At 36.1% G+C, this 13873-nt stretch overlaps 1 protein-coding gene across 1 annotated transcript in view; it reads left to right on the top strand.

Moving 5' to 3' along the window:
* The window catches only part of LOC146914289 (lupeol synthase-like), a 39467-nt gene extending 26211 nt beyond the window's left edge, over positions 1-13256 (top strand). Inside the window, exons 10-17 of the mRNA XM_085717158.1 lie at positions 42-140; positions 450-506; positions 599-645; positions 1192-1335; positions 4426-4603; positions 5261-5341; positions 5435-5518; positions 12852-13256. Of these exons, the coding sequence (XP_085573284.1) occupies positions 42-140; positions 450-506; positions 599-645; positions 1192-1335; positions 4426-4603; positions 5261-5341; positions 5435-5518; positions 12852-12983 (822 nt within the window). The 3' untranslated portion in view covers positions 12984-13256. The remainder of the gene's footprint in view (positions 1-41; positions 141-449; positions 507-598; positions 646-1191; positions 1336-4425; positions 4604-5260; positions 5342-5434; positions 5519-12851) is intronic.
* Positions 13257-13873: the final 617 nt, after the last annotated feature.

Here is a 13873-nt window from a genome sequence, read left to right as displayed (position 1 = left end):
TTTATATATAGATGGATTATTGATCATGACAATACATGCAGGCCACACTCCTATTGTCACAAATGCCAAGTGATCTTGTTGGAGAAAAAATGGAAACAGATCGATTCTATGATGCTGTTAACATCATCCTCTCTCTACAAGTATGTATTTCTATAAACATTTTTCCTTCAAATTCATATATATACATATGTGTATATATATATATACATATGTGTGTATATATACATATGTATATATATATATATATACATATGTATATATATATATATATATATACATATGTATATATATATATATATATACATATGTATATATATATATATATATATATATATATATATATATATATATATATATATATGTATATATACACACACTGTTGTTCATTTCTTTTGTAACACAACTACTAATATCGACCGTTTCAAAAAATAAATACCATTTAAATACAGAGCAGTAATGGAGGGTTCACTGTTTGGGAGCCTCAAAATGCATACCGTTGGTTAGAGGTTAGAATTGCAAATCTCATGAGTATAAATTAACATATAAAAGAATAATTAAGATCTGAATAATTTAATTCATTTATGTATGTCTGCTGCAGATATTCAATCCAAGTGAAATCTTTGAAGACACTCTAATTGAGAGAGAGTAAGACAAGAATATTACAATTTTTGATAATTTACCACTTATTAGTTTTGGTCTTTGATATTTGTTTTAGTCTTAAAAAATTTGTACATATTTTGAAATTGATTTTTGTGATATTCATTTTTGTCTTTATTTTAAGAGAGTAAAATCAAATAAGTTATATATTACATAAACCAATTTTAATATTAATAAAATTTTCAGGACCTAAAACAGTTAAAAAATATTCAAAAGTAAAATGCGGTATATTTGTAAAGACTAAAAATAAAAATATATGTTTACATATCCTAAAAGGAAATTATATCTTTGCATTAACAAACACAAACTGAAACAAATATTGTATCCTTCAAAAAAAAAAAAATATATATATATATATATATATATATATATATATATATATATATATATATATGTATCACCAATGTAATTCACTTGAGTTTGTCTGAAAGTGTTAGCTTCAGACTTTAGAAATATATTATCTATGTATTCATTGTTGAGGCATACATTTAACAATTGGAACTAATTAACTGCATCTATTTGTAAATGAAATAGGTATAATGAGTGCACTGGATCAGCAATACAAGCTCTAGCTCTCTTCACAAGCCTATACCCAAACCATAGAACAAAGGAAATACATCAATGCATTGATAAAGCAATTTGTTACCTTGAAAAGACACAAAATCCTGACGGCTCCTGGTAATCTCTATTTTTTTATATAGTTTCTTTAATATATATTCCGACTTAAATAGGTGTCATCTTTACTATCTATCTGTCTTAAATTATTTGTATTTTGTTATAATAGCAAAACATTTATTATTTCTTTCCACTATATTACTTATATTTATTGCATCTCAAAAAAGTAAAAAATAACCGTGTTAAACTAAAAAAATGAAACTTAATTTGAGACGGAAGAAGTAAGTTTATGGTTGTATACTACTCCCTCTATCCTTAATTATGAACACTTAAAACTTCTAATAGGTAGGATGCTTTTAATATGGATCTCAGAACAATATCCTATAAGGTGTAGATCTTAATTTTTTTTTTTTTTTAGTAAATTAGCACATATACTCTCTTTTTCTATTATTATATTACTAAAATTTCCGAGAGTTCACCTTTATACTCTTAAAGTGGTCTAGAGTAGAACGCTCGTATTAGGGTTGTCCCTATCATATTTTGTTCTCTATGTGAATTATTAATTTGGTACTCTATTTTTTATAAGTGATATAAAAAAAATTATTGTTTCTTATAAGACTCCTTAGAAGACTCAAGGTTTATTTGTGTGCATTTAGATGAATTTTCATCAGTGTTTCTTTCTGTGAATTTGACATTTTTAAGTAAACGCACATTCAATTTCCATTTCATATGCCATTATTTCAGCACTAACAATGACACTTGTAAAACTAGCTTTTCTATATTTTTTCAAGTGAGTAATCAAATATTTTACTAATTGTATAGCCACATCAATGTTCATGTCTTTTTTTTATTAACAACATATGACAACTCAAACCAAATAACAAATTATATGATTTACAAACTAAGGTAAAAAGAAATTTTTGGTGTCTTGTGCGTCGCTCCACCCGCGCGTCGCTCCACCCGCACACCCTCTTGGCCGCCTTTGGCTCGTAACTTTTTTTTTTTTTGTTAAGTAGTTTAGTGATTAGAATTCATCTTTTTTAAAGTGAATAAATGAGATGTCCGGGGTTCGAACCCCAGCTCCTGCATATAATAATGCATGTCCATGTCAACTGAGTTATGCTCGCGAGGACGGCTCGTAACTATTCTATCTAGGGGTGGGCATGGTTCGGTTAACCATATTAACCGAACCGAACTGAACCGAAGTGTTGAAATGGTTCGGAATAACCAAACCGAACCGTTTAAGGTTTGGAACTAACCGAACTGAACCAAAGTTATGGTTCGGTTAACCGTTTGCTTGCCTATTAACCGAACCGAACCAAAACCAAAATTTTGAACCAAAATGTATTTTTTATCCTATATTTTAAGTACGCAAATTACATTAACATGGTGAAACAACTTCCCTTCACTTCATGTTACTTCAAATATTGATCTCTAAGCATGGTTTAGGGTATTTAAATGTGACTGTTATTTACTATTTCACATATTATTTATAGCCTATATCATAATAACACGATATACACTAACATGGTGAATAAACTGCTATTCACTTAATATTACTTTTGTCCATATTGATCTCCAAGCATGGTTTATGGTATTTAAACGTGACTGCATTTTTGTTTTGGGTTATGACAGATCAATGAAACAGTGAATTTTAGTTTAAAAACATTGTTCATTCATAAAACTACATGTAACAATAACCAAACATGCAAGCTGAAAATTAATACAATGCGCATATGGATATCTTTTGGCAGGAACAGTACTTTAAATTCTCTTTTTTACTACTATTTTGAAGCATCAATATTATATGGATCAGAAGTAGAAATTTTAAAGTGCCAATATTGTATTTTGAAGCATCAATATTATATGCAGGGGCGGAGCCACAGCAAGCATTCTGTGGGCATGTGCCTGCACAAAATTTTCATTTTAGTATATAGTGGTATTGTGTTGTGCAACTAGCTGCCCTCCTTTTTTTGGTTTTTTTAATTACTGCTCTCATGATTTGAATGTTAAAGAAAAAAACTCACTGCATCAAATTAAAACTAGTCCAAATACTTTTTGTTAGAGGAATCTATTCCAATTACTATTTTTTTAAAAAGGCTATTCCAATTACTTAATATCTCATTTATTGATAAATTGATTAATTGATCATAATATATATTTTGTGATTATTTATAATAATTTATTTTTTCAAATCTAATGATCATTTTAATTTTACTAAATTATATCAGAGGTCCTTTAAGTTATTTAATTGTAATAAATTGAACATTTACGTTTTTTTCGTACCTCTTAGTCTTTTAAGTTATTTAACCGTAACAATTTGAGAGATTTTAGATCTTAGAAATTGAAGTTTTTCGACGTTTAAAATTTACAATTAAATAACTTAAAGGATCTAAGTTGTATGGAAAATACTTAATTTCAGGACCAATTTGTTACAATTAATTAATTTAAAGAGGGTAGTACGAAAAAAAAAACTTAAAACCAACTCGTTATAATTAAATAACTTAAAGGACCTCTTGTGTAATCTAGCCTTTCAATTTTCAATGCAAACTTTATTACTTCCTCCGTCCTGAAATTACTTAGTTGCACGTTTCATTCACATATATCAATACATAATTTTGATCTTTAATACTTATAATCATCTATTAGCAAAAATTATAGAAAAAGATAATATTTTGAAAATACTCATGAGACAAATCCACATCTTATATGCCCCCACAATCTAAATTTTCTGGCTCCGCTACTGATTATATGGATCAAGTGAAAAATAACAGGTGTTGTGTGATTGTGTTATATGGTTATGGTTCGGTTCAGTTCGGTTTGGATAACTGTGGTTATTAATGGTTCGGTTCGGTTAATTAACTGTTATCAAAATAATGGTTCAGTTCAAAAATTTGTGAAATGGTTCAGTTAATTTTGATATGGTTCGGTTCGGTTAACCGGTTCGGTTCGGTTATTGGTTAATTTTGCCCACCCCTAATTCTATCTGAGTGTAATTATACATATTTTCTTTTTAACTTATTATAGCAGCTACAAGATATGGTCCTTTTCTTTTTTTCGGTAAATAATATATGGTCCATTTATAGCATAAAAGAAACAAATTGATTCATAATTTACCATGGATGTAATTAACCATCAACACTTATACCGCAGGTACGCATCTTGGGGAAATTGCTATACGTATGGTACTTGGTTTGCTGTGAAGGGGCTAACAGCTTGGGGAAAAAACTATAGTAATAGCCATTCACTGAGAAAAGCTTGTCAATTTTTGTTATCTAAGCAGCTTTCTAATGGAGGATGGGGAGAGAGTTACTTGTCAAACGAAAAAAAGGTCTAGCTATTTATTTATCTAAGACTAACTTTCTTAGTTATGGAATCTAATGAGAGATATTTACTTTTATTTCTAAAAACATATATATTTTGCAGAGTAAATAGTCAATTACCATCTGAAATTGTAACTTTTGTTAAAAACTCTCCTGAATTTTGCAAAACTTGAAAAGAAAAAAAAAAAACCCCCCAAAATTGTTAACTGCCACATGGTCAGAAAAGTCATGCCACGTCAGAAAAGGCATGCCACGGCTACATGGCAAGACTTTTCTGACCATGTGGCAGTGTCACATGGCAGTTAACGGCCACGTCAACATGTTGGATGGAGGAAATTAACGGATGGGGTATTTGGTAGACGTTTGACAATTTTGAGGGGTTTGATGTTTTGCAAAATTCAGGGTTTTTTTTTTTTACATTTTTGTGGGGTAATTGACTATTTACTCATATTTTGCATCACTTTATATTTTTCAAGTGATCCCCGTGATCATAACTCAGTTAGCAGGGATAATGCATTATTATATTCAGGGGCCGAAGTTCGAACCCTGAACGCTTCACTGAGCCACTAGACTACTAAACAAAAAAAAAGTTTTTCAAGTGATTATTGTCATTTCATGTATTAATAGAAAAAAAAATTAAACTCAAGTTTTTCCTTGTTAAGTAGGTTTATACAAACCTAGAGGACAACCGTGCACATTTAGTTCAAACTTCATGGGCTTTGTTGGCCCTCATTAACGCAGGGCAGGTTAGTGAATTAAAGTTACTTCATAGATTCATATGTACATTATATGTAAGTAATTAGTTTGCTAATTAATTATATGTTCATGTTTTAAAAAAGGCTGAAATAGATCCTATACCCATACACCGTGGAATGAAGCTACTTATCAATTCACAAATGGAAGATGGAGACTTCCCACAACAGGTAATTTGATTATGTATTACATAGCTTAGAATATTGGCTTCTTCATAAAATAGCTTAGAATATTGCATTTCGTAAAGAAAAAAATCTGAATTCTTCACTAACCAAACAAAAATTTCAACTATTAGCACTTAGCAATCATATAATAAGTTTGTTACTCTATTGGTTGTATATATTATAGAAAAATGCTAATAACACCCACATATATATATATATATATATATATATATATATGGGGTTTACTAGAACACACCCACTAGTTTTTATGTGGGAGTGTTTTAGCAAGCTACACCTTAGGGTGTATTTAACTACTTTTTAGTTATAACTTGCTAAAACACACCTTCTAAAAAATAAGTGGGTGTATCCTAGCAAATGCCTATAGGAGTTGCTAACGTACACCCACTTATTTTTTAGAAGGTGTGTTTTAGCAACATTCACCTTAAGGTGTATTTAACAACTTTTTAGTTATATCTTTGCTAAAACACACCTTAATAAAAACTAGTGGGTGTATCCTAGCAAACCCCTATAATAAAAACTACCGGAAGGAAGGGAAGCTCTTGATGATGGGTCCTCGACTGGCTCACGTGATGGGGAGATGGGAAGAGATTTGGAAGATGTTTTTTCAGAGGATGATGGATCTCCTAGGGGTCAGCAGGGTGTAGGGCCTCCCATTAGTCAACCTTGTGTACAGCAAAAACAGGTGTCAGGAGATAACATAGTACTGCTGGGGGAGGATATCAGGGAATCCCAGTCACCAAACACATCAAATGGGGTTAAGTTTTTGAATGATCCAATCGTTGGTAGCTTAGTGGCGGCTAGTGTTGAGGGCTCTGACTTGAGGAGGTTTGAAGTGGACAAGTGCCTTTGTGCTGAAGGAGACAGGAGGGAGCTTTTGTTGGAAAGTGAGCAGGAGTGGTTGGGTTCTGCTTCCAACGCGCCAACAGGAGCTCACGCGCTAGCTTCACAGGATGGGAAGGCATTCTCTCCTCACGCGCTTGAGTTGGTGGGGCCATCAGGACTTGCTCCTGGACTTTCTTTTGGGCCCGTGAATTTGCAAGCCCAAGGTTTGGAGGTGAATTCTTTTACTTCCAGAACGAAAGGGGAGGTGCAGCCAGCACTTATTGCATCGTCCTTCTCTGTTGTTTCTGTTCGTGGCAAAGGTCTGGGCTCGTCTGGGGCAGTCCAAGGAGGTGATGAGGATTCTATTGAAGAGGTGGGTTTTATGGCACAGGGAGAACCGCTGGTTAATCAACATATAAGGTTTGCTTCGGAAGAATCTAATTGCTCGGACTATAGCGACTCTATTGAAGATTCTGTGGGGGATATTCAAAGGATTCTGAAGGTTAGACAGAAGAATAGAAAGAAGAAGAAAGACATTTCTTTGGCGCTCAAATTATCAGGGTCGCCCATAGAAAATCATCTTGATGGTAGTCCGATAGGGTTGAACCATGATAAGAAGAGGCGCATTAAACGCTCTTCTGGTAGGAGGGCCGCATCTTACCCGGTGAATAGAGAGGATGGGTGGTGTGATGAAGTTGACTCGGTGACTGGAGGAGGTGGGGGAGGAAGGCGTGTTGGGCACTCTCTTGGTTCTGGAATCGATTTTATGTGTAGAGGAGATGCGGAGGAGGTGTATGGAGTCCATGCTCGTAAACAATGTGGGGGAGGCAATCATCTTAAGGTACTTGCAGCATCCAAAGAATTACATATCCAAAAGAAGTCAGGGGTATCGTTTCCTTTGAAGGAGGGAGGAATTATAGACAAACTTGTTAATCTTGAAGTTAAGGCTAAGAAAGTCAAGGATGGTAATGTGGGTTCTCGGGTGGTTTTATGATTATTTCAACTTTCAATGTGAGGGGGTTGGGGGGAAGGATCAAGAAAAATAAGACTCGTGAGTTGGTTAGGCAAAATAATATTGATTTCTTGGCAATTCAAGAGACAAAGCTGGATGCCATTACGCCATCTTTATGTTATTCTATTTGGGGTAATGAAGATTGTGATTGGGTGTTTAGAGCGTCGGAAGGTAACAGTGGTGGTATTCTTTCTATTTGGAGGAAGTCTTGTGCGTCTTTAATCACGACTTTCCAAGGGGATGGTTATGTTGGGGTGGAGTTGGAGTGGGGGGTTGATAACTCAAAATGCTTTATTATTAATGTTTATTCCAAATGTGACTTGCCGGCTAAGAGAAGGTTATGGGAAGATCTTATTGGAGAGCGTAATGGTAGAGGTGTTGGGGCGTGGTGCGTCCTTGGAGATTTTAATGTGGTTAGAAGAAGGGATGAGAGGAGAGGAGTTAATGCGGAGGCGTCGTCGGCACATACATTAGAGATGTTCTTGTTCAATGCCTTTTTAGGAGAGATGGATTTGGAGGATTTAAATGTGTTGGGCCGTAGGTTTACGTGGTATCATCCTAATGGGCGATCGATGAGTAGGATTGATAGGATGCTCATATCGGAGGAATGGGCAAATTTGTGGGGGGATAATGCCCTTTGGGTCTTACCAAGAGATGTCTCCGATCATTGTCCTTTAGTGCTCAAGAATGAGGCTTGGAATTGGGGACCTTCCCCGTTCCGTTTCAATAATTTTTGGCTTCAACATAGGGATTTCAAGGGGGTGGTGGAGGAGGCTTGGAGGAATCTAAATGTTTCCGGTTGGATGAGCTTTGTGCTTAAGGAAAAGTTGAAAGGCCTTAAGTATTCTCTTAAGGATTGGAATAAGGAGGAATATGGGGGTATGGAGGGGAAGGTTGATTTGCTTGTTGAGGAGATTAGAGTTCTTGATGAAAAAGGGGAGGATGGGGTGTTGACGGATTGGGAAGTGGGTAGCCGAAAGACCAAGTTTGATGAGCTTTGGAAACTTCTTAAAGCCAAGGACGCCTCGGTAGCTCAAAGGTCGAGATCTAGGTGGTTAAAAGAGGGTGATGCCAACTCAAAGTTTTTCCATAAATGCATTAAATTAAGAAGGAGTAGAAATTCCATCAAGGCTCTCAAGGAGGGTGATGGGTGGGTTGTTACTCCTTTTGACGTTCGTAGGAAGGTGGTGAATTATTTTAAGGAGCACTTTTCGGATGATAAATGGGAGAGGCCAAAGTTGGACGGGGTGAATTTTAGTATGCTTTCCGATAGTGATAATGCGAGCTTGGTGGCGCCTTTCTCCTTGTTGGAAATAGAGGCGGTAGTGAAGGATAGTGATGGAGGTAAAAGTCCGGGTCCGGATGGCTTCAACTTTGCGTTTGTTAAGGAGTTTTGGTACTTGATCAAAGGGGAGGTGAGAATCATGTTTGACCAATTCCATGCTAATGAGGTTCTACCTAAAGGTATGTTGGCGTTCTTTGTCACGTTGATTCCCAAAGTCTCATCCCCGTTGGAATTGAAGGACTTTAGGCCTATTTCTCTTCTTGGGTGTCTATATAAATTACTTGCTAAGGTTTTGGCTAGGAGGTTAGCAAGTGCCATGAATTCTATCATCTCTAATTCTCAATCGGCTTTTCTTAAAGGGAGGCATTTAGTGGATGGTGTGTTGGTTGTGAACGAGTTGGTGGATTATGCGAAGAAAATGAAGAAGGATTGTCTTATTTTTAAGGTAGACTTTGAGAAGGCGTATGATTCGGTGGATTGGGGATTTTTGGAGTATATGATGAGGAGAGTCGGTATGTGTGAGAAGTGGGTGGCTTGGATGAAGGCTTGTGTCTTTGGTGGGAATATGTCCGTGCTTGTGAATGGTAGTCCGACGGAGGAGATTTGCATTCAAAGAGGTCTTAAACAAGGAGACCCTCTTGCTCCTTTTTTGTTCTTATTAGTGGCGGAAGGCTTTAGTGGTTTGATGAGGAATGCGGTTGATCGCAACGTGTTTGAGGGTTTTGCATTTGGAAATGGCGGTTTAGTGGTCTCCCACCTTCAATACGCCGATGACACTCTTTGTATTGGGAAACCAACGGTGGAAAATCTTTGGGCTATGAAATCCCTTCTAAGAGGTTTTGAGTTGGTGTCGGGATTAAAGATTAATTTTCTCAAGAGCTCTTTGATTGGAGTTAATGTTGATAGTGAGTTTTTGGAGATGGCTTGCAACTTTTTGAATTGTAGTAAGGGGAGGGTTCCTTTCAATTATTTGGGTCTTCCGGTAGGAGCTAATCCGAAGAGTATGTCTACTTGGGAGCCGTTGTTGGAAAATTTAAGTGGAAGGTTGAATTCGTGGGGGCATAAGTATATTAGCTTCGGAGGTAGAATTGTCCTCTTAAATTCGGTTCTCAATGCTATTCCTATTTTTTTCTTGTCCTTTATGAAGATGCCGGTGCAAGCTTGGAAGAAGATGATCCGTATTCAAAGAGAATTTCTTTGGGGAGGAGTTGGTCAAGACAAGAAAATTAGTTGGGTAAAATGGGAGACGGTGTGTCTAAGTAAGAGGAATGGAGGTTTGGGGGTTAAGGATATTAGGGATATGAATGATAGCCTTTTGGCGAGGTGGAGATGGAGACTTCTAGAAGGGGATGGTGCGTTATGGAAGCTTGTCTTGGAGGAAAAGTATGGTGCGGTGACCGGGAGTTTGGTGGATAGGATTCCTAGTAGTCGGCCGGCTTTAGCCTCTTCGTGGTGGAAGAATATTGTTAAACTAGGAGATTGTGGTGGGCTTAATTGGTTTAATTCGGAAGTGGTCCGGAAAGTTGGTAATGGCCTTTCGACTAATTTTTGGAATGATAAATGGAGAGGGGATATTTGCTTCCGGATGAAATATCCTCGCCTTTACTCTATTTCTACTCAAAAAGAGGCTAAGGTGGGTGAATTGGGTGTAACCTCGGCTTTTGGCACGGATTGGAATTTCAATTGGAGAAGACATCTCTTTATGTGGGAGGAGGAGGTCCTTCTTAGTCTTAAGGAGGATGTGGAAGGAGTGAGGTTGTCTAATGATCCCGATGTTTGGAGGTGGAAGTTAGAGGATTCCGGAGTATTTTCGGTAGCTTCGTCTTACTCCAAGTTGGAAGGGCTCCGTTTGGGGGAAAATCGGTGGTTGGAGGAGGATAAAAGAGTGTTTGAGAAGTTGTGGAGGAGCCCGGCACCTTCAAAAGTGGTGGCTTTTGTGTGGAGAATTTTACTTGAGAGAATTCCAACAAAAGTTAATCTTGCTTTACGCAAAGTGATTGCCTCGGAAGACTCTAAATTGTGTGTGATGTGCAATAGGTTGGATGAATCAGCCGTCCACTTATTTCTCCATTGTGAGGTGGCTAGTCTGGTGTGGTTTAATTTGATGGTGTGGTTGGAAAATTTGTTTATTACCCCTCCTAATCTCTTTGTGCATTGGGAATGTTGGAACGGGGGTGAATCTATTAAAAATGTAAAGAAGGGGTTGAGTTTGATTTGGCATGCTACAATATGGGTGTTGTGGAAATCCCGGAATGACAAAATCTTTAAAAATGTCGGATTTATGGTGAGCGCTATAGTGGAAGAGGTGAAGGTGTTGTCGTGGAGGTGGGTGCTTAGTAGATTGCCTTCCCCGGTTTGCTTATTCTATGAATGGAGTTGGAATCCCAAGTGGTGCCTTGCGAGGGTTTCTAGTCGTCCTTGATGTTACAGTGTAGGTTGCTTTTGGGCTGTCTGGACTGGTGTGGTTGCTTCTGTTTGGGAGTTTGGTTTGGTTTTTGCTGGTTTGTTATTTGGGAGCGGGTGTTGCAGGTTTGGCTGCGGGTACAGCAGTTTGCTGGCGTGGTTTGCCTGGCTGTTGGGGAGGCCTCCTTTTGGTGCTGTGAGGGCTTCATGTGCTCCTGTTGTGTTGCTGCTGTCCTCCTATTTTGCGGCCTTGTGGTGTTTATCCTTGGGCTTCCTTTTTGCTGCTTTGTTGCCTAGGTGGTGAGGCTGTGGTATGCTTGTGGTCTGGTTGCATGTATACTTCCGCATCACTATTTGGTGTGTTGTTTTTTGTTCTTTTTTGGGTGGTTTTTTAGGGGTTTTTGTTCGAGCCGGTAGTGTTACGGCAACCGATTTCCCCTTGTAATTTTTTTTCTCCTCCCTTGCCTATTAGTGCACCTCGCACGGGCTTGATGGTTAATAATATTTTGCCATTTCAAAAAAAAAAATATATATATATATATATATATATATATTAGCACAACTATTGCTTTCTTTCTATACAAGTAATCTTAGCAATGGATGAATATTGAGAGAATGAGAAGAATGGAGAATGAGAAAGTGGTTATTGAGAGAGAAGAAAGTGTTGGATGTTTGTTATGGTTTTCATTGATTAATGAAAAGAGATTTACAATTTATTTATATACATGACTTGGAGAGTAAGTCATCTAGTAACTAACTAACAAACTTATCCACGGGTAAAGTTAATTATAAAACTAACCCTACTAAATGATTATGGATCAATCACATCTAATAATATAAACATTCATTTACTTTTTAGGTGAAATTTATATAGATCACACCAGTGGCGAAGCCACAGTCAACTGAGGGGATGCAAGTGAATCCCCTCAAGTTTTCAAATTAGCACCAAATTTCTATGTTTTTATGATATTGAATTTGAACCCCTCACATTTCAGTCTTGCACCAATTCTCCAATTAAAGTTACTCCACACACGCCCAATCAGGGCCGACCCTGTAAAATCGAAGGCTCGACTCTCTTGGAAAAAATTGGCCCCTAAAAAACACAATTTTTTTGTAAAAGAGAGAAAACTATAGTGTTTTTTTTATTTAATTTTTTTAGAGAATAATTATAATTTTGTTGTTAGAACTTTGCGATTTTATACGACAAATGCCATTAGACCTCTAATAAAAGAGAAGAGAGAGTATTGAGAATATAGACCTCAAATCCATTAAAACTAGGCCCAAAAGACACCTATCATGCTGAAAAATAATACTTAAAGAATTGCCTTCACAGGGAGTTGAACTCCAGTCAACTAACATAACACCCGTGTGTTTTACCACTGGGTCACACCTTCACTGTTAAAAGTTACAATGAGGCCCAGCTCTATAGAGCTGTTTGCACCTCTCCAGGGACGGCCCTACGCCCAATGACAACTAGAGTGGTTATACACAGTCAAAGCCCATAATTTAATAATATATTTAGGTTATATATTTAGGATAATGTTAAAAAGTGTATTTAGGGAACTTGTTAACAAATTATACTCCGTACAATTATTAGTATAAACAAAAATTCATCTTTTATGTATATCAAATAACTGATGCATATGAATCATATGGTCGGAGTGGTTTGTTAAAGATTCACAATGTCATTTTCTCACTAGAAATAGTAGTGGTCATCCTAAAATTATGGTACATACATAAATTTCATTCAATACGAAAGATTCAATTGCTTATAACTAAGCATTACATTGAAACAGGAAGCAACAGGAGTATTTTTTAGGATATGTACCAACAACTACACATCGCATCGAAACATCTATTCGATATGGGCTATGGGAGAGTATCGCCGCCGAGTCTTGTCTGCACAAATACCAAATGCTACAACTTGATTTCTTCAACTTAAGCACTTGAATATTTGAATATGATCATAATAATCATAAGCACTTTCTTGCTTCTTCTTTTACTTTGAAGCTTACTTTACCATTTGGTCGTATAATTTCTAAACCTGTAATGACTTTGTTTATGACAAGTGTGCTCTATTTCTTTATGTTTGACATCATTGTGAGATAAATCTCTTAACTCAGGAAATAACACTAATTTATGACTTTGTAAACACTTTATATGTGTTTATCTAAAGAAATAACGCCTAATCAGCTTAGCCACTTGTTCGTCAATATTTGAAATACTGTTGGAGATAGAGGAAGAAAAAAGGCACACAAACGTGAGAATAAGAATTTGGCATTAATGTTTCTTTTTAAGAGAAAAATGCTAACTAGTGCTCTTTTTAATACAAATTTTTTCTTTTTCCTTTTTAAATAGTGTTCCGAAGGTACTAGTTAGCATAAACTTTCTTTTTATTGCCATGCCCTTTCAATACATAGAACCTCTATGCATAGAAAGTTCTAGTAAATAAGTGAATTAATGCATCTTGGAGTATTACATAATGTCCTTCTCTAGGAATATGAAAAACTGTAAATTACTCCCTCCGGTCCTATTTATAAGAGAAAATTGGGTCAACAAAACTCAATGTATGTAGACTGAATTTTTAACCAAATACATTAATGTTTGTTGACTCAAGTTTCTCTTATAAAGAGGACCGGAGGGAGTATAATTTAACAACCCGTCTTAATTTGTAATTTTCATAATATTTTTAAATTGTTCAATTTTCTCAATGGACACTGCATTGGTGAGAACATTAATTTGTTGGCTGTTTTGTGGTCTTGATGTATTCACCTACAAGAGAATATCTGCTACCAGAATTTGCTTCCAAATCTGTTTC

This window comes from Medicago sativa, chromosome 6, assembly GCF_051527215.1.
Source record: "Medicago sativa cultivar Bolivia chromosome 6, Bolivia_mono, whole genome shotgun sequence".
Classification (NCBI taxonomy): domain Eukaryota; kingdom Viridiplantae; phylum Streptophyta; class Magnoliopsida; order Fabales; family Fabaceae; genus Medicago; species Medicago sativa.
The sequence above is the reverse complement of the archived record's forward strand: the minus strand, read 5'-3'. Positions and strand labels throughout refer to the sequence as shown.